Source organism: Arachis hypogaea, chromosome 19 (genome assembly GCF_003086295.3).
Source record: "Arachis hypogaea cultivar Tifrunner chromosome 19, arahy.Tifrunner.gnm2.J5K5, whole genome shotgun sequence".
Lineage (NCBI taxonomy): Eukaryota > Viridiplantae > Streptophyta > Magnoliopsida > Fabales > Fabaceae > Arachis > Arachis hypogaea.
This window is the reverse complement of record NC_092054.1, coordinates 23,118,340-23,145,049: the sequence shown is the minus strand read 5'-3', so window position 1 is coordinate 23,145,049 and position 26,710 is coordinate 23,118,340. Positions and strand designations below refer to the sequence as shown.

At 35.1% G+C, this 26,710-nt stretch overlaps 2 protein-coding genes across 2 annotated transcripts; both read right to left on the bottom strand.

Annotated features, from left to right (window-relative positions):
• Positions 1-5,087: 5,087 nt before the first annotated feature.
• On the bottom strand, positions 5,088-5,489 carry LOC140182196 (uncharacterized). Its single transcript, XM_072228329.1, has one exon. The coding sequence runs from the start codon at positions 5,487-5,489 to the stop codon at positions 5,088-5,090; it is 402 nt and encodes a 133-aa protein (XP_072084430.1).
• Positions 5,490-16,718: 11,229 nt separating this feature from the next.
• LOC112776153 (ATP-dependent Clp protease proteolytic subunit 5, chloroplastic) lies at positions 16,719-22,213 on the bottom strand. The gene is made up of 9 exons (XM_025820186.3): positions 21,839-22,213; positions 20,459-20,575; positions 20,268-20,382; positions 20,086-20,178; positions 19,833-19,878; positions 19,645-19,717; positions 18,583-18,617; positions 18,013-18,101; positions 16,719-17,224 (listed from the first exon to the last, which is right to left on the bottom strand). The coding sequence occupies exons 1-9, from the start codon at positions 21,967-21,969 to the stop codon at positions 17,003-17,005; spliced, it is 921 nt and encodes a 306-aa protein (XP_025675971.1). The 5' UTR covers positions 21,970-22,213; the 3' UTR covers positions 16,719-17,002.
• Positions 22,214-26,710: the final 4,497 nt, after the last annotated feature.

Sequence of the window (26,710 nt, the reverse complement as noted above, 5' to 3'; positions counted from 1 at the left end):
GGATCCAGCGCTGCCTATCAGAAGGTCCAAGAGGCCAAGATGAAGGATCGGGCCCAAGCTGATGCTGCGAAGGCTGGATCTGCTGGCATTCCTCCTCCTCCTCCTCATGATTCGGGGACATCCTCTCGCCAGTTATGGTAACCTCTGCCTCTTCTCCTCTCCCTCCTCCTGCCCCTATCCCCCAAGTCCGACCTCTCTCCGAACCCGAGAAAAAGAAACGCGAGACCTCGGAGACTGGCTCTTCTCCTTCTAGGGAGGCCAACTTCGATGGTCCTAAGTTTGTCCGGAAGCACATCTTTCCTCATAGCCAGATTGCTAAGGATGATGCTTCCCTTCGAAATCATCTTCAAATTTTGGTTCGGGGGGGTGTTCGAACTACTGGAGTCTGCACTGCTCTTCTTGATATTTTGGACAAAACTCCTTTGAGTTCTTTGGGATCTTCCCAAAAAACTATGGAAGAGCTTCAGGGGAGGATTGTCCTTTATCAAGAGGAGGAGAAGCGACTTCAGGGGGAGGTTACCTGGCTGAAGGATGAGCTAGCCCGGCTTCAAGAGAGGGAGAAGAAGCTAATGGGTCAGTGTGCCATGGCGGAGGGCTTGAAGGAGAAGGCGGAGAAAAATTACGTCAGGGTCTTTTCTAAAAATATTGATCTTCAAAGGCAGCTGGAGTCAAATCGGAAAGCTTATCAGGAGCTAGAGGATTCCATTGTTGAGAGCTCAGAGGAGGCTTGGAGGGTGTTTAAGGAGCAGGTCGGAGTTATCGCTCCTGACTTGGACCTTTCTCCTCTCTATCCCGACAAGATTGTTGTTGATGGAGCTATTGTCTCCCCTCCTCGTCCTGAAACGGATTCCGAGCTGAAGACTCGTGGGCAAAGCTTTGTTGAGTCTCCTCCTCGTGAGGAGTAGCAGGAGGGATTCCTACCGAAGTCTTCAGAAGCTCCGACTTCCGCTGCCGAAAAAACCACTATGACCACTCCTATTGCAGATCCGAGCTCCCTCCCTCTTTGTGATTCCAATCATCCTTCCAATTAATTTCAGCTATGTTAGGGCCGAGCTTGTGGATCCTTTTTTAACAATTTATTTTTTATGTTTATGTGGTGGTAGTTCTTGATACTTTTGACCTTTTATGGTCGTTAACAAAAAATTGTTTTGTTTGACTCGCCTTTTTTGGATAAGGGCTTTTAAGAAATACATTGCGTGTGCATGCTTTGTTGTGATTTTTTATAAGATTTTTATGAAAACTTGTTTGAAAAATCTTTTTACTAGGCAGACTGTTTTTGTCTAAGTTACTGTAAGGTTTTTTCAAAGACTTGAAATAGCCTTTGCTTTTTGAGGGATTTTTCTTATCTCTTTTGTATTCCTCACATATTCAACTTTTGCTTATTGAATTGTTTTCATGACTTAGGTTATTTTTGCGATGCATTTTGATTCTACTCGGGTTTTTCGACTAGTAAGTCGTTTAGTGATAAGATTCCCGAGTTATTATGATCGTTTTTGTTATTTCTTTACACCGACTTGTACCTCGTCGTTTCATCCTGCCGACCACTTAGGTCGGTCATGAGATTTTCACGCTTTTTCGAGTTTAAGTTGGTGCGTTTCGTAGAACAATAATGGCAATAATGGAATTATAAAGAGACAGAATAAAATCTTTATTTATTGATGGAGGTAACTTTTGTTCTTAGCTACTAAGGGTTTTTAAGACTTATTAACCCTTAACCTCCACTTTGATGCCTCATTAAAACCCCCTTCAGGAAAATCCTTTTTTGGAAAAAAGCCATGAAGTTGGAAAAAAGAGTACATCAGGGAGTGGAGTTCGTTTCTAGCTATAATACCTCCTCATGTTGCAAGCATGCAACAACCTTAGAAGCTCGGTACCGCTCAAGTCGAATACCTTGTAGTATCCCTTTCCTAGGACCTCACTTTTCTTATATGGCCCTTTCCAATTAGCAGCGAGTTTTCCTTCCCCCGACTTGTTAACGCCGATGTCGTTTCTAATCAGGACCAAGTTGTCTGAGGTGAAGCTTCTTCGAATGACTTTCTTGTTGTATCTGTTTGTCATCCTTTGCTTCAGCGCGGCTTCCCTTATCTGAGCTTGCTCTCGGACTTCAGGGAGTAGTTCAAGTTCTTTTTTGTGTGCCTGAATGTTGATAGCCTCGTCGTAGAATCTCACCCTTAGACTTTGCTCATTGATTTCGACTGGTATCATGGCTTCTACGCCGTAAGCAAGTCGGAAGGATGTTTCCCCTCTGGCAGACTGAGATGTATACTTGAAAGAGTTCTTCAGCCCAGGCTCCCTTTGAATCTTGCAACCTTTTCTTTAATCCAGCCAGTATAACTTTGTTGGCTGCCTCAGCTTGCCCATTTGCTTGTGGGGTGTTCACCTGAGGTGAACTGATGCTTGATTTTCATGCTGGCTACCAAGTTTCTGAAAGTAGAGTCGGTGAACTGGGTTCCATTATCAGTGGTGATGGAATGGGAAATTCCATACCTTGTAATGATATTCTTGTAGAGGAACTTCCGACTTCTCTAGGCTGTGATATTGGCCAATAGTTCTGCTTTGATCCACTTCGTAAAGTAGTCTACTCCCACTATTAGATACTTCACTTGTCCAAGTGCTTGGGGGAAGGACACGAGTAGGTCCAACCCCCATTTTGCAAAGGGCCATGGAAAAGTTATGCTGATGAGTTCCTCAGGGGGAGCGACGTGGAAGTTACCATGCATTTGGCATGGCTAACACTTCTTTACGAACTCGGTGACATCTTTCTGCAAGGTCGGCCAATAGAACTCGGCTCGGATGACTTTTCTAGCCAAAGACCTTGCTCTGAGATGGTTTCTACAGATACCATTGTGCACCTCTTCTAAGACCTCCGTTGTCTTTGAGGTTGGGACACACTTCAACAATGGTGTGGATATTCCTCTTTTGTAGAAGATATTCTTCACCAAGGTGTAGTTCTGTGCTTCCCTCCGAATTTTCTTGGCCTCTTTTTTCTCTTTGGGTAGAATGTCAAATTTTATGTATTCGATTAGTGGGTTCATCCATTCAAAGTCCAATCCGGATACTTCTAGGACATCTAGCCTCTGTTTTTGTGACAGAGGGTTCTTGGAGAGTTTCCTGTATCAGGCTTCTATTATTCCCTCCTGGCTTGGTACTTGCTAACTTGGAGAGGGCGTCTGCTCTACTGTTGAGATCCCGATTTATGTGTTTGACCTCAGTCTCCGAGAACCACCCTAGATATTCCAAGGTTTTGTCCAAGTACCTCTTCATATTTAGGTTTTTAGCCTGATACTCTCCATTAATTTGAGAGGTCACTACTTGAGAGTTGCTGAAGACCACTACCTTGGTTGCACCGACTTCTTCTGCTAACTTTAACCCAGCGATCAAGGCCTCATATTATACCTGATTATTGGAGGCTGGGAATTCAAATTTGAGTGAAACCTCTATTTGGGTTTCCTCTTGGTTGACTAGTATTATGCCTGCACCGCTTCCAATTTTGTTGGAAGAACCATCCACATATAATTTTCACGTTGTGGAGGCCTCCTCTTGATCTCCTACATATTCTGCTACGAAGTCGGTGAGACATTGAGCTTTAATTGTTGTCCGAATTTCATACCTGAGGTCAAACTCGGATAGCTCTATAGCCCACTGAACCATTCTGCCCGCAATATCTGTTTTTTGAAGAATTTGCTTCATGGTCTAGTTCGTTCAAACTCTTATTATGTGAGCTTGAAAATAAGGCCGTAGCCTTTGAGATGCCACTATTAAGGCATATGCAAACTTCTCGAATTTTTGGTACCTTAACTCGGGACCTTGTAGAATCTTGCTGGTGAAGTACACAAGATGCTGCCCGACCTTGTCTTCCCGTACTAGAGCTGATGCTACAGCTTTTTCGGCTACAGACAAATACAAGACGAGTTCTTTCCTGATTTTAGGTCGGGTTAGAATGAGAGGTTGGATTAAAAACTTTTTGAACTCCCAAAAAGCTTCTTCGCATTCTGGAGTCCATTCGAACTAGCATCCTTTTCTTAGTAGAGAGAAAAGTGATAAGGATCTCAATGCTGATCCTGCCAAGAAACTGGAGAGAGCTGCAAGTCGGCCATTTAGCTGTTGGACCTCTCTTAAACAAGTCAGGATTTTCATTTCCAAGACTACTCTGCATTTATCGGAATTAGCTTCAATCCCCCTTTCTGTTAGCATAAATTCTAGAAATTTTCCAGCCTCCACTGCAAAGGTGCACTTTGCGGGATTCAATATCATCTCGTGCATCCTTATGGTGTTGAAGACTTGCAAGAGGTCGGTCAAGAGGTCCGTCTCATGCTTGGTTTTTATCAACATGTCGTCCACATATACTTCCATTAAACTCCCAAGGTGAAGTGCAAACACCTTATTCATCAGCCTTTAATATTTGGCTCCTGCATTTTTTAAACCAAAAGGCATAACCACATAGCAATAATTTGCTCTAGGCGTGATGAAAGATGTTTTTTCTTGATCCGGTTTGTACATCGAAATTTGGTTATATCCCGAGTACGCATCCATGAACGACAAGTATTGATATCCCGAGCTGGAATCTACTAGGGTATCAATACTTAGAAGTGGATATGGGTCCTTTGGACATGCGTTGTTCAGGTTGGTGTAATCAACGCATATCCTCCACTTGCTGTTCTGTTTCTTGACTAGCACCACATTCACCAGCCAAGCCAGATATTTGACCTATCTGATGAAACCGGCTTCTAGGAGGGCTTGTATTTGTTCTTCGACCACTTGAGCTTGTTCGGGACCTAGTTTTCGCCTTCTTTGTTGAACAGGTCGAGATCCTGGGTAGACTGCTAACTTGTGAGCCATGAGCTCAGGATCTATCCCGAGCATGTCGGAGGCTTTCCAGGCGAAGATGTTGAAATTTTCTTGTAGGAGCCTTATCAACTTCTGCTTCAAGTCTTCTTTCAAGTTGGCTCCTATGATGGTATTCCTTCCATCCTCTTACCTGATTTGTACCTCTTTAGTTTTTCTCCCGGGCTGTGGTCGCAATTCTTCTTTAGCTCGAATTCTCCCGAGCTCAATTGTATGAACCTCATTGCCTTTACCTCTCAGGTTTAGGCTTCATTGTAGCATTTTCTCGCCAGCTTCTGGTCTCCCCTGATGGTTGCGATTCCCTCTGGTATGGGAATTTCATGCACAGATGGGGTGGATACCACTGCTCCAAGCCGATTAAGGGTTGTTCTACCTATTAAGACATTATAGGCCGAACCCACAATAACGACTATGAAATCGATGCTTAGAGTTTTGGATTTAATCCCCTTTTCAAAAGTTGTATGTAGGAGTATGAATCCTAGTGGTTTTACGGGTGTGTCCCCCAGCCCGTACAGGGTATCAGGGTATGCCCTTAATTCCTTTTCGTCTAATCCCAGCTTGTCAAATGCTGGTTTGAACAGGATGTCGACCGAGCTCTCCTGATCCACCAGGGTTCTGTGTAGATGGGCATAGGCGAGAATCATGGTAATTACCACCAGATCGTCATGTCTAGGGGCAATACCTTGCCCGTCTTCTTTGGTGAAACATAATTGTTGGAAGGTTGGGTAGCTCTCCCCCAACCTGGTAGACTTCCTTCAAGTGCTTCTTACGAGATGACTTTGAGACCTCCCGCAAACCCTCCTGAGATCATATGTATATGTCGCTCTGGGTTCCGTGGCGGGTCTCTCCGATTTTCTTCATCTCTCTTCCTTTTTCCATGATTGTCCAACCTCTCCATGAGATATCTATCAAGCCGGCCTTCTCTGACCAGCTTTTCTATCACATTTTTCAGGTCGTAACAGTCATTCGTCGAATGCCCATATATTTTGTGGTATTCACAGTATTCGCTACGACTTTCCCTCTTTTTATTCTTGATGGATCTAGGGGGAGGTAGCTTTTCAATATGGCAAATTTTCTTGCAAATGTCGACTAGGAAAACTCGCAGAGGAATATAAGAGTGATATCTCCTGGGCCTTTCAGGCCCGACTTCTTTTTTCTTGGGCTCCTTTTCCTTCTCCTTTGACGGGTGAGAGTGCCCAGGTCGCCAGCTTGGTTCTCGTAGCCTGGCATTTTTCTCCATGTTGATGTACTTCTCAGGTCTTTAATGTACATCACTCAAAGAAGTCGAGTGCCTTTTCGAGATAGACTGCAAAAAGGGACCTTCTCGAAGTCCATTTACTAGGTCTATAATTACTGCCTCTGTGGGCAGATATTGAATTTCTAGGCACGCCTTGTTGAACCTTTCCATATAGTCTCTCAGAGGTTCTCCGACCTCCTGTTTTACTCCCAGGAGGCTAGGCGCGTGCTTGACTTTGTCCTTTTAAATTGAAAATTGCTTAAGAAACGTACGTGAGAGGTCGTCAAAACTGGTGACCGACCTTGGAGGGAGGCTATCGAACCACTTCATCGCTGCCTTTGTCAGAGTTGTCAGAAAGGCTTTGTAGTGAGTAGCATCAGAGGCATTGGCTAGGTACATCCGACTTTAGAAATTTCTCAGATGATGCTTTGGGTCAGTCGTCGTATAAATCCATGTCAGGGTTTTTGAAGTTCCTTGGAACTTTTGCCCTCATAATGTCTTCACTGAATAGATCTTCTCCCCCCAAGGGGAATCTTCTCGGTCACTGCGAGAGCTTATACCTCGGAGATTAGATTCTAATCTCAAGAGCTTTTTTTAAAGATCTTTTCGTCGCTCGATCTCTCTCCTTAGGTTTCTCTCTGTTTCTCGCTGTCGTTCTAGTTCTTGTTCCAACTGTTCTAGCCGTCCTTGGTGGCGGTGAAGCAGCCCCATGAGGTCGGTGGCGTGAGGTTGCCCCTCTTTTCTGGCCCATGTACGTCAGAGGGGTTCCCTTTAGGTCTTTTACCCCTGAGGGGCCTTCTCTGTGTTGGTTGTCCGCTCCTTGCAGAGTGATTATGGCTCTGTCATTGTTATCCGCGCCTTGGTTTTCTTACTCAGATTCAGATGCGGTATTTCCATCCTCGTTCAGGTCGTCCACCATCATGCATTGATCTCCCAGGTCCCCAGCAACAACGTCAATGTTACGTAGATAACCTGAGATAGGTGGATTGTGCTTGAAGGATTGGCTCAAGCGTCAATGGAAGGTGGTCTCCAACTTGTTCACGTTCGGGAGCCGCCGTCCGAGTTATGTGTTTGGAGAATGGGGAATGGTACCTGCAAAGACACTCCGATGCCTAAGTTAGAAAGGGGTTTAGCAGGTTTAGAGTGTATTGAAACTTAAAGATACCTGAGGAGTGTCAGTGTATTTATAGTGGTGATCCAATAACCACCGTTGGAATAGTTCCACTTTTAAAGGTGGATAACCGTCCCTTTATCTTAGGGTTGTTGAAATATTGCTGCTGGAAGTGGATGAGAGATTTTAGGGACAATTACTTATTTGAATAAATGTTACCTGCCAGATTATTTCGAACCCGACTTCTTTGGAGAGGAACTTATGTCAAACCCAACCTCTTTCCTAAGAGGTCGGTTAGGCGGTGACGCCAACCTTTGGACTGAGCCTTTTTGTCTTACTTGGACCTGGACCACAGTGTTAGATCAGAGTATGAACATTAGGATATCCCTAATAGGCACTCTAGTTCGGATAAATATTTGGATTCCAATAGAAATATCAGACTTTTTCAGATTTATGACTTGTTCTAAATCTATGGTATAAATATTGAGAATTCGTATAAGGTAAATCTCATCTTTCACATCTAAAAAAATAATACAGTTCTCAAAAAAAAAATGTATTACACTAGAAGCAATGAGAGCCAATTTGACTTCCGAAATAAGATTAGAGACCCGGGTTCTAATTATAATTTTCATGAACGAAAATAAGCTAGCAATAACAACTATACAAGTTTGATTAACATCTCCAACACAATTAGTTTAATTGGTTCCCATCGAAAGCTGGTAGCCTGCTAGTGCTATAGAATAACTAAAATTTGAATAGGATCTACCGCATATACTTGAATTTATATTGGGATTAACATAAGCTAAAAGTGTTTCAAAAACTTGTCATAGTTTTCTCATTCTACTAACTCCTTTCCTCCTCTCTAAAAATAATACAAGGAAGAAACATAATAGAGAATCTTAATAACAAAAGAAAGTGTCTCCGGTACAAAATTTGGCTCAACTAATTTATGTCTCTATTAGCACAATTTATTCACCACTTAATTGAGAACATAAGTTTAGAAATGCATCCTCACTGTATGGAATTGTGAGATCTCCATTTGGATGATCATAACTGAATTCTTCCTTGTTACACAAACTATATGTGTGTACTAATAAGTAATAACACATGGAATTGTGAGATCTCCATTTGGATGATCATAACTGAATTCTTCCTTGTTACACAAACTATATGTGTGTACTAATAAGTAATAACACATGTATGTAGCACCTCGTGAGGATCGTTGCTATATATATATATATATATATATATATGCAGGTCTCGATTATCCTCGTATAGTGTACTAGGCTTGAATTGGAGAAGACATTTATATTTGTTCGGTACACCATGGGTTTATTTTCAATTCACAATTAAACCTGCTTCCACCCAACCAAAATAGAATAGCCTAAGGCTCTAAGGGTATTTCCTTTACTCTGTTGGAACTACGGCAACTGAGTTTGACTATAATATCCACACAAAACACAATATATTTGTATGAGGAGATGCAAAATAATTTATGTTGTTTGAGAACATATATTGCATATAGTTACTCAGAGCTTCCTTTAAGCAATTTCCTTGAGAAATAATATTTGATAAGATGGGGTCAACCGTACCAAGTACAAGGGATCACAAGAAATCACATGTTATTGACAGAAATCTTTATTAATGGCCAAGTGAAACCTAGTTCTTGCTCTTGCAATGTACTGCATTAGTTGGTAGACACACTGTAAACATCTCACGTGTCTTACGCTCTGATAATGAAATCAATAAATGATGATCAAGATTCAGGACCTTATCTATTGGTTTCTTAAACAAAGTATTTTAAAGTACAAAAGTGAACCAAAATTAGGTACATGATACGGAGCTAATAATATGAACTTCACACCTTTCAAGGGCAACATAATGTGGAACTTCTCATGGGAAACATGATGCAACATTAGACTTAGTTTGCATAGATGTGTTTATGTTATTTCAAATTTATCTCACAGATATATACTAGTTGGCTGTTACACCTTACCATTGAGTTGCGTGAACTAACATGTAGGAGGCTATGATTATGATCTATTATTGGCTATTGAGTTTCATATGCATGACCCAATCTTTCAACCCCCTTCAACAATCATTTCTCTTGCTTTCATAAACAACACAACACAACTCACTGGCAATCTGAAGATCAATACTTGAACACGTTCTTCTTAAGCACTAGAGCTTTCGCTTGCTCTTTCCATTCCCAACATACACAAGAAAAATTTTGGTTTCCGTTTTCCTGTCGTCGAAAAGGTATTCTTCTCAGCTAAGCAAGCAATTTCAGAATCCGCGGAAGCCCAATGGGTTATCTTGCAGTGTATGTCGGAGATAATCAAAAGCGTCATGTGATCCCCATTTCATTTTTGAATCAACCTCCATTCCAAGAGTTGAGTGAAGTTGAGGAAGAGTTTGGATATGAGCATCCTTTGGGAGGTCTTACAATTCCCCTTGAGTTGAGATTGATGAAGAATCTCAAAATGAGATTGATTAACATAGATTAGCATACATGTTGAAATAGATTAGTATAGAGAATTAGAATGACAAATTCAAAGAGTATGTGTTCTTTTTCTTTTTTTTTTTTGTGCAACACAAATTGACAATGAATTCAATCATTCATATCTATAACATCTTTCAATTCTCGAAGAAAGTAGCAGCCTATACATGCAAATTTACTTGCATGAGAAAAACCAGATTTGACCGTGCTAATAAATTTCAAGCATGAACATAGCACATCAGAGAAAGAAAACTCTACTGTGGAACCAGCTTCACCATTTCAACTTTATATGGTCAACTATACCATCAAACTTCAATATTTTAGAATAAACAATACCAGATGACATCATTCCACAACATAAGTGTCAAGCATACCATCATATCCGATTTTATCCACTCATAGGGACTAATATCCTTCATCGCAGTTCAATTTCTTAGGGCCACATATATTATTACATCTCAATATTGTTGGATAGAAAAATCCAGCTATATCATACATCACCACAATTTGATTTTGCAAAGTCATATAGGTCAAACATATTACTCTTCCACACATTTCATTTTTCTAGGCTCACAAGAATAATGAACATGATCCCACAATTTTACGATCAAAACAAATCATTGCACAACTTTTTTCAAAGGACAAAATTTTAATTTCATCCACTAGTAAGTGAACCAAAAAAAAATCATCACAAAAGAATTGAAATGACTCTACAACTAAGTTGTCATGTTGTAAAAGTCCATCACAAATTAATAATGAATTCAATCACTCAATTATTTTCTGTTTATATATAACATCTTTCAATTCTTGAGCACCTTATATATGCAAAGTTACTTGTAGTGAGAAAAGCCATATTTCATTATTCAATATTCTAATAAATATAAAATTCAAAACATGAACAAGAACACATCAGAGAAAGAAAACTCTATTTTGGAGCCAAGAGATCCCTAACTGCATTTCAACAACATTGGGGCCAAAAGATTCTTCACCATATTTCAATATCATATGGTCAATTATACCATCAAACTTCAATGTTAATGGGCCAAAAAGCTTAATAACATCATTTCGCAACAACACAAGGGTAAGCATATCATCATATCCGATTTTTTCGGGTCATAGGGACCCTTCATCACAATTTCATTTCGTAGGGTCACACATCATTGTATCCGATTTAATCGGATCATAGGGACTAAAATCCTTAATCACAATTCAACTTCATAAGGCCACACATATCATCAATATAGGTACTAAGATCCTTCTTCACAATCCAATCTCACAGGGCCACATATATCATCATTCCAACTTTATCAGGTCATAGGGACTAAGATCCTTCATCAAAATCCATAGGGCCACAGATATTATTACATTTTAATATGATTGGACAGAAAAAGCCAACTAAATTACCCTTCCACACATTTCAGTTTTCTAGGATCACAAGCATCATCAACATTATTGCACAATTTTACCATCAACAAATCATTATACAACTTTTTCAAGGGACATGTTATTTGATCCACATAGTAAAAAAAATCATCGCAAAATAATTGAAACAATTCTGCAACTAAGTTTGTCATGCTGTAAAAGTCAATCATATATCATTCTGCGACAAATTCTTTTCCCAAAAGGCTCAAACATACATTGTGCAAGGTAGAATTGAAATAAATTCAAACTCTAAGAGTCACATCCAAATCATAAAAATAACAGAGAAAATAGTCCATCCCCAAAACTATCAAATGGCAAAACTCAATTGTCCTTAATAACAGAAAAATATTTGGGGCAATAAAGAAAAACCAACTCATCCCCAAGATAATAAAAAAAATAACACCAATAATCAAAAGCAAACCTTTTTCTTTTTTTTTTTGGACATGAATATATTCCATAAGAGCAATGATTTGCACACAAAATTTTGTAAAACACAAATTAACAATGAATTCAGTCACTCAATTATTTTCTGTTTATCTATAACATTTTTGACAAAATAATTATCTATAACATCTTTCAACACGTGAGCAGCTTATGCAAAGTTACTTGCAGTAAGAAAAACCAGATGTTACTGTTCACTGTTATGATAAATTTCAAAGCATGAACAAAAAACATCAGAGAAAGAAAACACTATTTTGGAGCTAAGAGATCCCTCACCCCATTTGGAGCCAGAAAACCCTTCACCAAATTTTAAGGTCATAGGGTCAACTTTACCATCAAACTTCAATATTCATGGGTTAAAAAATACCAAATAACATCATTTTGCAACATAAGAGTCAAGCATATCATCATATCCAATATTCTTCGGGTCATAGGGACTAAGCTACTTCGCCACAATTCAATTTCATAGGGCCACGCATCATTGTATCCGATATTTTTGGGTTCAGTCATAGCGACTAAGATCCTTCACCACCGAGTCATAGGGACTATGATCCTTCATCACAATTCAATTTCATAGGACCACACATCATTGTATCCGATTCTCGAGTCACAGGGACTAAGATACTTTGCCACAATTCAATTTTGTAGGGCCACATGTATCATCTTATCCAATTCTATCGCGTCATAAGGATTAAAATCCTTCATCACAATTCATAAGGCTGCATATATCGTTACATTTCAATAGCATTGGACAGAAAAAGCCAACTATATTACCCTTCCACACGTTTCAGTTTTCTAGGATCATAAGTACCATGGACATTATCACACAATTTTACCCTCAATAAATCAGTACACAACTTTTTCAAGGGACATGTTATTTGATCCACATAGTAAAAAAATTCTTCAGCAAAAGAACTGAAACAATTCTGCAACTAAGTTTGCTACGCTGTAAAAGTTAATCATATATCATTCTGCGACAAGTTCTTTTCCCAAAAGGCTCAAACATACATTGTGCAAGGTAGAATTGAAATAAATTCAAAGTCCAGAGTCACGTCCAAATCATAAAAATAGGGGAGAAAACTCTGCATCCCAGAACTATCAAATGGCAAATCTCAAATGTCCGTAATTCAATCACAGAAAAATACTTGGGGAAATAAAGAAAAACCAACTTTTCCAAAACCAATTCATTCCCAAGATAATCAAAAAGTAACAAAATAATAAAAAAGCAAACCCTTTCTTCTTTTCTTGCACAAAAAAGGCATCTTTATAATGAACTCCGACGTTAAGCACCAAAATGCAAAAGAATTTTTGGGTTGGGGGGATGGGGAATCTTTATAAAGAGAACCAACTAAGAAAAGGGGGAATCATCCCCATTACCGAAACGTGCAGATAATGAAATTTCTTCTCCCACCATTGTTGATTCATACGTTCTTTAAAACCCTAATCAAGCAGATTTTGCAAAAGCACCAACAATTCCCCTCGCATTCACCGTTGAAATTTTGTTGAACTGAGCCTCCGAAATTCACCAACAGTAGAGCCTCGATCCCATTACTCCGTTTCCATTCCCAAAATGAGATGTTAAATTCATATTTATTTTTTTCACCTCTCTTTTCTAATTAGAACTCCTACGTATTATTGTACTTTTGTTGTAATTTTTTATTTTTCATAGCATTTTGGTTCTAGCACATCATAACCTGGTCTATGCCATTGTAGCTTGTTGTTTGTCTTGCATTTAAAAATTAACAAAATTAATTGCTTGCCAAAACAAGATTTGAGACCAATTTCTTTAGTGATGTACAGCTTGCTGAGACAATAAAAAATCAACTCAAACAACCCAAATAAGGAGAGGCAGTGAGATAAGTGGGCTTCGATTTTGGCAACTGAGGAGAGGCAGTGAGATAAGCGAATGATTCCAACGACGCCAACAACATAACACAGATGATGGGCAGTAATAGTCGGTGACCGTGAAGAGAGGGAGTAAGGCAGTGAGGGGGAGGGGAAAGGAAAATAGGGTTATGATTGATTAGGTTATAATTATTTACATTTTTATTTATTTTTTCAGATCTATAGATCTACGGGTATCTACCTAAAATTCACAACCCGATCTTCCACACGTTTCAGTTTTCTAGGATCATAAGTACCATGGACATTATCACACAATTTTACCATCAATAAATCAGTAACACAACTTTTTCAAGGGACATGTTATTTGATCCACATAGTAAAAAAATTCATCAGCAAAAGAACTGAAACAATTCTGCAACTAAGTTTGCTACGCTGTAAAAGTCAATCATATATCATTCTGCCACAAGTTCTTTTCCCAAAAGGCTCAAACATACATTCTGTAAGGTAGAATTGAAATAAATTCAAAGTCCAGAGTCACGTCGAAATCATAAAAATAGGGCAGAAAACTGTGCATCCCAAAACTATCAAATGGCAAATCTCAATTGTCCGTAATTCAATCACAGAAAAATAGTCGGGGAAATAAAGAAAAACCAGCTTTTCCAAAACCAATTCATTCCCAAGATAATCAAAAAGTGACAAAATAATAAAAAAGCAAACCCTTTCTTCTTTTCTTGCACAAAAAACGGCATCTTTATAATGAACTCCGATGTTAAGCACCAAAATGCAAAAGAATTTTTGGGTTGGGGGGATGGGGAATCTTTATAAAGAGAACCAACTAAAAAAAGGGGGAATCATCCCCATTACCGAAACGTGCAGATAATGAAGTTTCTTCTTCCACCATTGTTGATTCATACATTCTTTAAAACCCTAATCAAGCAGATTTTGCAAAAGCACCAACAATTTCCCTCGCATTCACCGTTGAAATTTTGTTGAACCAAGCCTCCGAAATTCACCAACAGTAGAGCCTCGATCTCATTACTCCGTTTCCATTATTAAAAGTTATAGCAGAGAAAGAAAGAACCCAGCAATTGGAAAGAAGAAGGAAAAATAAAGAACAGCGGTACCACAAAATACCAAATTTAAGAGGAACAATAACCGCTTATTGAGAAATCACAACCAGCGTAGCAAATGAAGTTGAAAAAGAGTTTCGCATTCTTAAGCGTAAAACAATTATATGTGGGACAACCTATAAAAAATAAAAGATAAAAAATTCACTTACAAAAAAATTTATTTTGTTTGTGTGTTGTCATTGTGTGAACTTTTTCTTTTTAATATTGTATCACTAGAGGTGAAATCCTTCGTCATGAACCAAATTGTGTGTTAAACACAACTATGGCCATTTACAAAACGTTAATGACGTTTTGTGTTTCTTCAATTAAAATAATATTTTTCTAACAAAACGTCAGTGACGTTTTCTGTTTTAATAATTAAAATAATATTTTTTATTACAAAACGTCAGTGAAGTTTTGTTCTTTGATGATTAAAAAAAAAATTTATTGCAAAACGTCAGTGACGTTTTGTGCTACTACCACAACCCTGTAGAACACCAAAATCATCAAATATTTTTGTATTTCACATTAAAATTATTCATATATAAAAATTTTAGCCTCATTGTGTATCAACACTTTAATTAGTTTTTTGGAATTTAAATTTATCTATCATCGTCTATTAACCAACCTATGTTAATTTAGTACTTATTTCCAAGTTTACTTGAATAAAGAACATTGATTAATAATTTAGATTTTGCATTCAATTTGTAAAAATAAAATAAACCACACAAATAAAATAATAAAGTCATAGAAATACACGATACAATTATAATAAACGGAATACATGAAAGATATGACACGGTTAGTTATTTTTTGTGGATTGATTAGAACAGTCTCTTCGAATATGGCCGATTTACTTGAATAATCCACACCGTTTTTCTTAGCATTCAACTTTGTCCATCTCATTGCGAAATTTCGTAAAAATTGGTTTGCCGATTACTTTTTTAGGCATGGCGGGATTAGGACGCAACTGTGTTCTTACAGGTGGCCCCACCCACCGACGCATAGGCCGAACGCACTGCTCTAGCAGCTCACGTCCAGATCCTCTCATCCTCTTGCTCTAACATTTATCTTACCGATCTACCAAACATCCGAGAAACCGAACAAGTTGAATGAATGTAGGTTTCTCCTCTGCTTAGTGATTTTGTAACATTATATGTTTCTTCTTCTTTTTTATTTGATTTTTTCTTATTTTTATTCTTGTGAAGAGAGTGAAACAAAAAGAATTATGAGAAGATAAAATAAGAAAAAAAAGATAAATAAAAAAAGAAGATGATGATAATGATAATGAAGGAGGAGGAGGAGTTTTGAGTTATCATTAAGTAATTTTGGTGCTTTCTAGATTTAAATAAGGTACACCTTTAGTCTGTGCTTGTTTTGAATTGAGTTTATTTGTGTGTCGTCATCATTAAATAATTTTGGTGCATTCTAGATTTCAATAAGGTGCACTTTTGGTCTTGAACATGTTTTGAATTGAGTTTGTTTGTATATCGCTATCATTCGGGAATTTCAATGCTTTCTGTATTTGAACTTTATACATATAAAAAGACAACGACGATGATAATAGTAAAGAGGAGGAGGAGGAAAAGGACGGAAGAGATTGAAGAAATTCAAATGAGTAAAAAAAGAGGAGGAGGAAGAGGAGGAAGAGATGAAGGAGGTAGTGGTGACAACGATAATAAAAGAGAAAGATGAGAAAAAAAGAGAAGAAAAAGAAGACAACGATGATGACAACAACGATAACAATAATAACGATGACGATAGAGAAGAAGGAAGAGGAAAGGAGAGGAGAAGAAGAAATTAGGAGGACGAGGAGGAAGAGGGAGAAGAAGAGGTGGTGGTAGTGATGGTGACGACGACTATGATAACGAAAAAGAAAGGCGCGCATCAATTAAAAACCTTTAATAACAACTTGGTTAGGTATTTTATTTAGTTGTAGAGCTTTTTTTTATAATTTTATATATCTTTTAACATAATTTAATTATTTCGGTTAAACTACAATTGAATTGATTAAATCTTTAAACCAGTAAACCAATAACTAAAACAGTTTAATAACCGATTTTATGTTCAAAACCTTGCTTACGACCCATGCAAGTAATTTTCTAATGATACCAGTCAGATACCTGATTTTCTCACATTATTATGTCTAATCAATATCAGTAGAACTTATGGCATAAATCAGCCATTAAGGCATAATAAACCATAAAATTGCAGGAAAATTAAATATAATTTAACGAGGATGAACCATACGAGGATTAAGATCGTATCAGATCATACACATGCAAGATAAAAAAGAAATAGGATCCCACCTAAAAGCTCCTGTCGTATAAACTACTCGAAAGGAAATAGTATCCACTTTTCATCTTTCTTTGGGTACAAGGTTACATAAATATCATCATCCGTTTTAAAAAATAATACAGTTTAACTCGACAAAAACCAGCTTTCTTGTATAAAACTGCTTTTTATGCCTAGGGAAATAAAGTGCAACAGTTTCAAACAGTAGCTCTATCTTTACCCTCTGCTGCAGCTTCTAATGGTTGAAGAGCTTTAAGAGGATTCATAATGACACCATCTATGAGTCCGTAATCTTTGGCTTCTTTTGCACTCATAAAAAAATCACGGTCTGTGTCCTGGTTAATCCTCTCGAGACTTTGGCCGGTGTGATAGGAGAGATACCCATTAAGGTTTGCCTTGTGATGCAGCATTTCATTTGCCTGAGGATTATAAATCAAAATTAGTTTTATGAGACAAGATCTGTGTGTAAATAAAAATTTGCAAACATTCAACATATCTACTGCAGTGGAGTCGCGGGTGGTAGAGTATCAAAAAATGAATGTAGTCATTCCATGGCAGATCCATTTTACAATATCAATTTAGATTTGCTCCAGTTCGATTAGATACTATGGTTAGAAGAATTATGCATGGAGCAGTTTGACTTAAATTGATATCGACTCTTAAGAAATCAAAAAATATGGTTAGAAGGATTATGCATGGAGTTAAAATTAAAATGATACCAACTCTCAGAATTTGATGACATATATATGAATACTCAACAAATGAGATAGATACATCAAGATATTCAGAATGAATAATAATAGTAATTTGGATTTTTATTAGTAAGTGAAGGTTACTAGGTTATCTGGGAATTAACTATGATTATGGTATTCATCTTGGTCTAGTTTCAGTTAACTCATGGGCTTTTGACAACTACCCCAACATAGCCTTTAATTTTCTATGAAAAAAAGGTATAGAAGTCATTATATTCATTGATGCAAACAAGAAGTTTATGCTATAATAACAAGGTTTAATTTTGATACACTGAGCTTCTAATAAAAGATTTTTGCAGAGTCAACCAATCATCATCTATTAGCATAACCATTCAAGAAGCAGGTGTAAGATTTAACAATATTTCCTAACATGATAAGACATGAATGGATAATAATGTCAGTACATTCAAAGATAAATTCGAGAAAAAAATGGTAGAGGAAAATGGGTACTATACCTGAATATCTATGTCAGTTTGCCCTCCTTGAGCACCACCAAGCGGTTGATGGATCATTATCCTTGAATTAGGCAAGCTGTATCTCTTTCCTTCAGAAGTGAGAAAGGAACATAACTTTAAAAAGAAGCATTTTCAATTTTCACCAAAATAAAGGGGAACTGCACTCTCTCAAAGTTGCTTAAATGATATTACTCCTCTATCTTGAAAACATACAAAGCGCACCCCTAACATGAAAATATAAAGAACGAGCTCTCATGATAATTTTCTTCCTATTAACTCCCAGTATAATGACAATAACCAAATTGAACATCTTTTTCACATTTTGATAACAAATGTTGAAAGTCCCTACTATTGCCTTTGACATTAAGTCTTAGGTTAACCCCATGTTTGGTTCATAAATGTTTGCCACAATTAAGTGGTTTGTTTATATTAAAATAGATTGAGCAGTGTCACATTTACATCGCACAGGGAAGGGAGTGTAAATTTCAAAATAAAAGGAATAAACACTATATTTTATATTACTCTTGAATGAGGAAAGTGCAATATGGTGATTCAGAGTAGAATCATTACCTTTGGTTCCTGCACTAAGCAGAAAAGCTCCCATACTGCTCATGAAAAGATTTATGTAAGTATGAATGTAAGTTAAATATGTCATTTAAAAAAGAAAGAAACAAAAAGGTTTCAAACTAGGAATCATTCCCAGAGTACAATTGTCAACAGATTTTGGAATCATGGAACTATTCCATGAACATATCATCACCAAATAATAGATACAACTTATTTCTCATGTTTATAATGGCATATACTTAAAATATAAATTCTGCCATGACTAGTGAGTAGTGACATTAAACAGGAAAAGGTAGGGACTTAAACCCAATTACCCAGAGCATAAAACCCCAAGGTATGTAAGACATACATTTGAAATATAAATATTCCCTTAAGAATATTTCTCATGGACAAGAAGGTGAAGCTCTTGGGTTTTGAGTTCAATATAAATATTCCCTTAAGAATATTTCTCATGGACAAGAAAGAGAAGCTCTTGGGTTTGAGTTCAGAAGTACATAGTTAGTATTGTTGTCAACAATCCTAACACTCAAAATGATGTAATTGTAAGTTGTACCTCTCCTCCCATTCTACTTCTGCTATTTTATTTGGGAGTCAATCATATACTGGAAAAAGGCTATAGTCAAAACCATAACTACCAGTGGAATAAATCTTCTAAAATGAAATGGCAGCCTCCAATAGCTCTTAGGACCCATACTGGGTGGCTACACCTTAAGTCTACAAGATCCTCGTAATATATTATTCACCCTAATTAGCTTTACCATGATGGATATACTAATGATAGGGTGAATACAAAATAAAATGAAAACTAGCAAGAGGCCAAATGAAAAATGCAGATAAGATATAATCATGTTCACAAAAAGATATGCAATTTGCTAAAAATAGAAAAGATACAATGAAGGAAGGGTCTCATGATAATTAAAGGTTGATCATTGTAATCTTTGTTGTCATAACAGCCCAAGAAAAAAAAAGACAAAAAATCAATCTCATAGCAGCATCCAAATGGTCTAGAGGTAACTTGAAAGGTTAAATTAACAAAAATGACCTAAGGAACACATGAAACATTACCTAGCCGCTAGTCCAACGCAGACAGTGGATACATCAGGTCGAATATGCCTCATTGTATCAAATATAGCCATACCTTAGAAAAATAACAAGATGGTGTTGAGTTTCTGGGTGAGTCCATGTATTTGAACAACGAACATGATATAGTAAATATGTAATGCTGGATAAGAGTTACATGAAATTTTGATTACCAGCAGTAACTGATCCTCCTGGAGAGTTTACATACATGACAATATCCTGTATAACATACCCAAAATTAGCAGTGGATTAAGAGCAAGATTTTGAGTTTAACACGACCAAAAAGAATTAAAGATACAAAGACAACCTCAACCTCAATACAACCAGTTTGGGTTCATACAACGTAAATATGAAGTCCCACTACAGTTCCCATGCATTCAATAGGATAAACCACAAGTCTTCAATGACTGAAAATTAAGAACAAACCTTGTTAGGATCAACAGCATCAAGGTAAAGGAGCTGGGCCACTATGATGTTTGCCATATCATCATCAACTGCTCCACCACAACGGATAATTCTCTACATACCAAAACATTATTAACAGCTTGAAAACTCACATAATGAGAAAACTCGGCATTATGCAACAAGGGTTAAAATAAATTTCATACATATTGAAAAAGTTGACTTATGACACTCTGGAAACGCTCCTGCACCATGGGAGGTGGCCCTTGTCCCTGTGCATATGCAGGGAAATAAGGGGAAGATGGGACTTGCAAATCGTTCCTTCAATAAACAGTTAAAGCAAGTCAACAATATTAAACGAGTAAAAAGCTAAAGCAAATAAGTAGATGAAAGCTACCTTATGGACCAAATATCCTGTCGCAAACTCTCAGGTGTCCAATATTCATCACCATATATTGCTTTCACAGGAGACCTTTTAGTAGCCTTTCTATTATCGACTGATTTCCTTAAATTCCTACAAATCACAGCAAGGATTCACCCTCTTTATTGAACCAAATGTCCCAGAGAATAATTAACAAAGAGAGAGGACTAAAGTACAAATAAAAGGTGCAAATTTAAACATTCCATGCTTTACCTAGCAAAATTCCAAACCCCCTATATCCCTATCTTCCCTACTCATTGAGGTATAGCCTATATGGTTCGTTTTCTACTTTTTTTTTCTTTTCAATTAAAATATTTAACTAACTGTAAAAGTGCTCCAGTATTTTCACCTTGTTTCAGGGATATTCAAGGTTAATGTAAATAAGATGATGACAGCAACACAGTGAATAGAACGGACAAGTGACATTTTTTTTATAATTATTAATACTAACATATAAATATAAGAGTAAAGTGACATTTAGATCCCCGAAGATGTTGATCTTGGACTAAGTAGTCGTTGAAGAAAAAAAGTACCAATTAAGTCTTCTAAGATAGCAAACGTCGACATATATGTCTTTCTGTCAATGAATAGTGCAAAACAAAATAGAATTGTCCATGTATTTCGTTATTTATAGTGGTGGTGCATGTCTCGTTACTGTCACATAAGCAGGAAAACAAGGTAGTTTTAGTGAGTTTTTATATATCCTTTATCGACCACTTTTTATTTATCACAAATCCTATCAAAACAAGTGACGTTTCACGCCAAAAATTGTTATCTACATTACTATCTTTCGTAGATAGACACATCAGAGTATTTAACCATACATATAAGTATCACCGTTAAGTTTTAGTTGATGAATTGATAGGAGAACATCATGTGTCCACCGTTTGCTATCCCAGAGGACCAAATTGAAATTTTTTTTTTTAAGGAACTAATTAGTCCAAAGTTAAAATTTTCAGGACCTAATTGTTACTTTCCTCTAAATATAAAGATAACAACCAAAAGAAAAAAACAAAAACAGAAAACAAAAAAATTTTCAAACTGGAACGGTGGAACCTGTTAATAACAAAGAAGAAGAGGGGGTACCCGACCTACTTCTAAATTGAATTATTCTTTTACAGCTAGGTATAAATAATCCTAATTCATCTAAAATAAACCGATAAACAGATAAACAAAGCGCATAACAACAAATTAGAAACCTCGAAGTTGCAGATTACTAATCAAAATGCATACTTGACAACAAAATTCACATTGAGTCTTAAAAAACACAACGCTCAATAACAGAAAGAACACGCAATTGATGGTATAGAGGATATTAAATATGGATAAGTAAAAAAGGGGTAAAAATGTAAATACCAGGAGAGGAAAGGGTTGGAGGAGGAGAAGGACAGGGTGAAAGTGTGAGGAGAAGACGAGTGGGTGGAGGAAAGAGCGAGGGAGTTGAGCCTAAGAGAGGAAGTGGGAGTGAAAAGGCAAGTGTGTGCCATCCTTATTCGAAGAAGGAGGTGTGTTTTGTTTAGTTTTGTTACTTGGAGGAAGAGAGTAAAAGAGTCGAGAGTGAGGGCCTTGTTATCTGGACGGCGCACAGTGGAGAGAAGAAAAGATGTTTGGGGCCAGATTGTATGACGGTGAAGTTGATTTGGGAATTCGGAATATCTTTTCACCACTAAACTCGCCGTGTACGTACAAGCTATTTAAAAAAAAAGGACCTTTCAAAATAATAATTATTAGGAAAAAGATGAGGAGGCAATGTATGTTTTATACAATGTATAAATTGGAATTAGAATTCAATTAAAGGTAATTAATTAATTTTAAATAATTTTTAATTTAAAATTTGAATCAAATCATGATTTCCGTCAGTTATGGAATCAAATTAGGATTACCTAACTAAATTAGATACAATTAATTAATTTTGAGTAGTTTTCAATTTAAAATTTGAATCAAATCATGATTCGGTCAGTTATGGAATCAAATTAGGATTACCTCCCTCTTTCAAGGAACCGGATTCGGTGGTCCCAGAACGTTTGGATCATTAAATAGTCTCATAACAAAACATGTTTTTTAAATTTTTTTAATAACTGCTAAATAGTCCTTTTTTTAATTTAATTACAAATTAACCCTATATATTTATTTAATTATAAAAATGATTTTTTATTTTATAAATAATTATTTTATCATAAATCTATCATGTTTATTAAAAATTAAGAACAAAAAGTCAAACACAATAACGAATTAGATCTTCCATTGATCCTAATAAATATTTTGGCTATTCCAATCGATTAAAAGATTAAGTTTGATCTGTCACGTTTGAATCATAAAATCGTGTTTCCTTGAAAACCAATCGATTGGACTATCAAACCAATCGATTGAATTATAACTCAATCGATTGGATTACAGTTTACCACTAAACAATTGATTGAAAATTGCTGGGCAGCATGGTTTTTGCAAAATCAATCGACGATTGAGTGATGACTAAAAAAGTGTGTTTTGTACAATTCAATCGATTGCTTAGAATTTCCAATCGATTGAAGGCTTCAAAATAACCTGGGTCTCACAATTCAATCGATTGCTTTTGATACTCAATCGATTGAATTCATGAAAATAATATGGACATACCAAATTCAATCGATTGAAGTGTGCTATCCAATCGATTGAAATTTGTACTAGGCCTATTTCAATCTTGTTATCGTTTTTAGAAATTATCTTGTTATTCATCTATCTTATCTTTAAAATTCTATCTTCAATTTTTGCGGTTTTATTTTGATTTAAATACTCTAATCTTATCTTTTCCTTAATATTAACATTATAAATTGGTGGATAATCCATCACCAATTATTCAATCCCACCATTGAAATCGTGTATCATTTTCTTTGATTATAAAAAATTTTATTGTTTTTCTTTGGAACATCCATCTACTCAATATCCAATTTTTTTTTTATTTTTTATCCGTCTATTTAATATCCACTATTTCTTCATCGTTAATCACCGTTGCAGCAATCAGCAAAGATCCAATCAAGTTTTTCATTGTAGTGTTAAGAAAATAAACTATCGTTTTGATTACAAAATCGAGGTTAGTGAATAGAATCTCTAATTTTGCAATTATTCGTTTCGATACTTTATTCGTGAAATTGATTGTGTAATAAAAAAAAATATTTTTTTTATCTTTTAATAATTCACAGACATTGAAAAATACTAAAAAGTAAATAGATGTTATTATTTTTTATTATTAATTAGCTAACAATCAAGGGCGGACCTAGAGGGGCGAGTCGTGGCCTGGATACCCCAAAAGTTTAAGAAACTATACTTATCTATAACAATATATAATGGGAATACAGAGAGTTTGGTGTCCAATATTTTTTTTCTATTTTACCCCTATCTTTATAATCTAAAACTACATGCTCAATCACGTATTCACGTTCTGTAAATTTTGCATTAACCCATGACAAAATGATGTAACTGTTTCACTTAAAAAAATTGCTCACTCTCAATTGTAAAATTATAAAAATGGCTGCACTTACACTATAGTTTAAACAAGGTAATTTTTTTTAATTAAATGTACAAAGAATAATTTTTCTCTTTAAATTATTATCATACTATTTTAATAATATACTCTTGATGCTTATATGCAATATATAATGATAATTAGTGTCTAGATTTAAATTCCAATATTACTCTTAAAGAGAGGTTTATTATTAAAAAAATTCTATTGTCAATTTAAACAAGTATAGATAAGTAAAATAAGTATATTATTAACGAAATTGACAATAGAATTTTTTTAATTAACGAAATTGACAATATATAATATCAATTAGCGTTCAAATTTATGTTCCAATATTGTTATTAACGAGAGAGGTTTATTATTTTTTTAAAAAATTTACACACAATAAGTTTTGTATCAATATATCATGATTCATTTTAAAAATAATATTTATTCATCTAAGTCATAGAGTGTCTTGAAAAATCATATTTAAATAATTTTTTTATCTTTTAACTATTTTATATTTTTAGATTGAAAACTTTGTATTTTTTTTTATTCGAGGTTTATTTTTATATTTTATTTTAATTTTCTTATTCAAAACTATTAATATGAATTTTTATTTTGTAGGATAAATAAAAAGATGAGATTTTTTTAATAAATTAAACTATTGAAAAACTTACTTATTATAAAAGAAGTTAAGTATATTTTTTTATTATAAGAATACATATAATTCACTTTTGAATGTAATCAAAATATATATCAATTTATTCAATTTTTTAAAATTTACATTAATTATTAAAATTATAACATAATGAATATACTACTATACAAATATAAAAATAATTTCATAACTATTTTTTTTGTTAAGAAAAAATATGACTTAATAAGCATAAAGTCTAATTTAAACAAGTATAGATAAGTAAAATAAGTAACAAAAAACAAACATAAAATTTAATTTTTTTTTGTTATTTGGTATAAAAATAAATATAATAAAATAAATTATTAAATTTTTTTAATTAACGAAATTGACAATAGAATTTTTTTAATAATAAACCTCTCTTTAAGAGTAATATTGGAATTTAAATCTAGACACTAATTATCATTATATATTGCATATAAGCATCAAGAGTATATTATTAAAATAGTATGATAATAATTTAAAGAGAAAAATTATTCTTTGTACATTTAATTAAAAAAAATTACCTTGTTTAAACTATAGTGTAAGTGGAGCCATTTTTATAATCTTACAATTGAGAGTGAGCAATTTTTTTAAGTGAAGCAGTTACATCATTTTGTCATGGGTTAATGCAAAATTTACAGAACGTGAGTACGTGATTGAGTATGTAGTTTTAGATTATAAAGATATGGGTAAAATAGGAAAAAAATATTGGACACCAAACCCTCTGTATTCCCATTATATATTGTTATAGATAAGTATAGTTTCTTAAAATTTTAGGGTATCCAGGCCACCACTCGCCCCCTCTAGGTCCGTCCCTGATTGCTAGCTAATTAATAATAAAAAATAATAACATCTATTTACTTTTTAGTATTTCTCAATGTGTGAATTAATAAAAGATAAAAAAAATATTTTTTCATTACCCAATCAATTTCACGAATAAAGTATCGAAACGAATAATTGCAAAATTAGAGATTCTATTCACTGACCTCGATTTTGTAATAAAAAACGATGGTTTATTTTCTGAACACTACAATGAAAAACTTGATTGGACCTTTACTGATTGCTGCAACGGTGATTAACGATGAAGAAATAGTGGATATTAAATAGACGGATAAAAAATTTTAAAAAAATGGATATTGAGTAGATGGATGTTCCAAAGAAAAACAATGAAATTTTTTATAATCAAAGAAAATAATACACGATTTCAATGGTGGGATTGAATAATTGGTGATGGATTATCCACCAATTTATAATGTTAATATTAAGGAAAATATAAGATTAAAGTATCTAAATCAAAATTAAACCGCAAAAATTGAAGATAGAATTTTAAAGATAAGATAGATGAATAACAAGATAATTTCTAAAAACGATAACAAGATTGAAATAAGTACAAATTTCAATCGATTGGATAGCACATTTCAATCGATTGAATTTGGCATGTCCATATTGTTTTCATGAATTCAATCGATTGGGTATCAAAAGCAATCGATTGAATTGGGAGACCCAGGTTGTTTTGAAGCATTCAATCGATTGGAAATTCTAAGCAATCGATTGAATTGTACGAAACACACATTTTTAGTCATCGTTCAATCGATTGGGTAATATGACCAATCGATTAATTTTGCAAAAACCATGCTGCCCAGCAATTTTCAATCGATTGGTTTGATAGTCCAATCGATTGGTTTTCAAGGAAACACGATTTTATGATTTCTCACGAATGTGACGGATCAAATTTAATCTTTTAATCGATTGGAATAGCCAAAAAATTTATTAGGATCAATGGAAGATCTAATTCGTTATTGTTTTTGTTCTTGATTGTTAATAAACATGATAGATTTATGATAAAATAATTATTTATAAAACAAAAAATCATTTTTATAATTAAATAAAATATATGGGATTAATTTGTAATTAAATTTAAAAAAGGACTATTTAGTACTTATTAAAAAAACTTAAAAAACATGTTTTGTTATGGGACCATTTAATGGTCCAAACGTTCTGGGACCACCTAATCTGGTGCCCTCTTTCAATACGGTGTGAACTTCTTCTCTCACTCTCTCCTCGAAGCAAA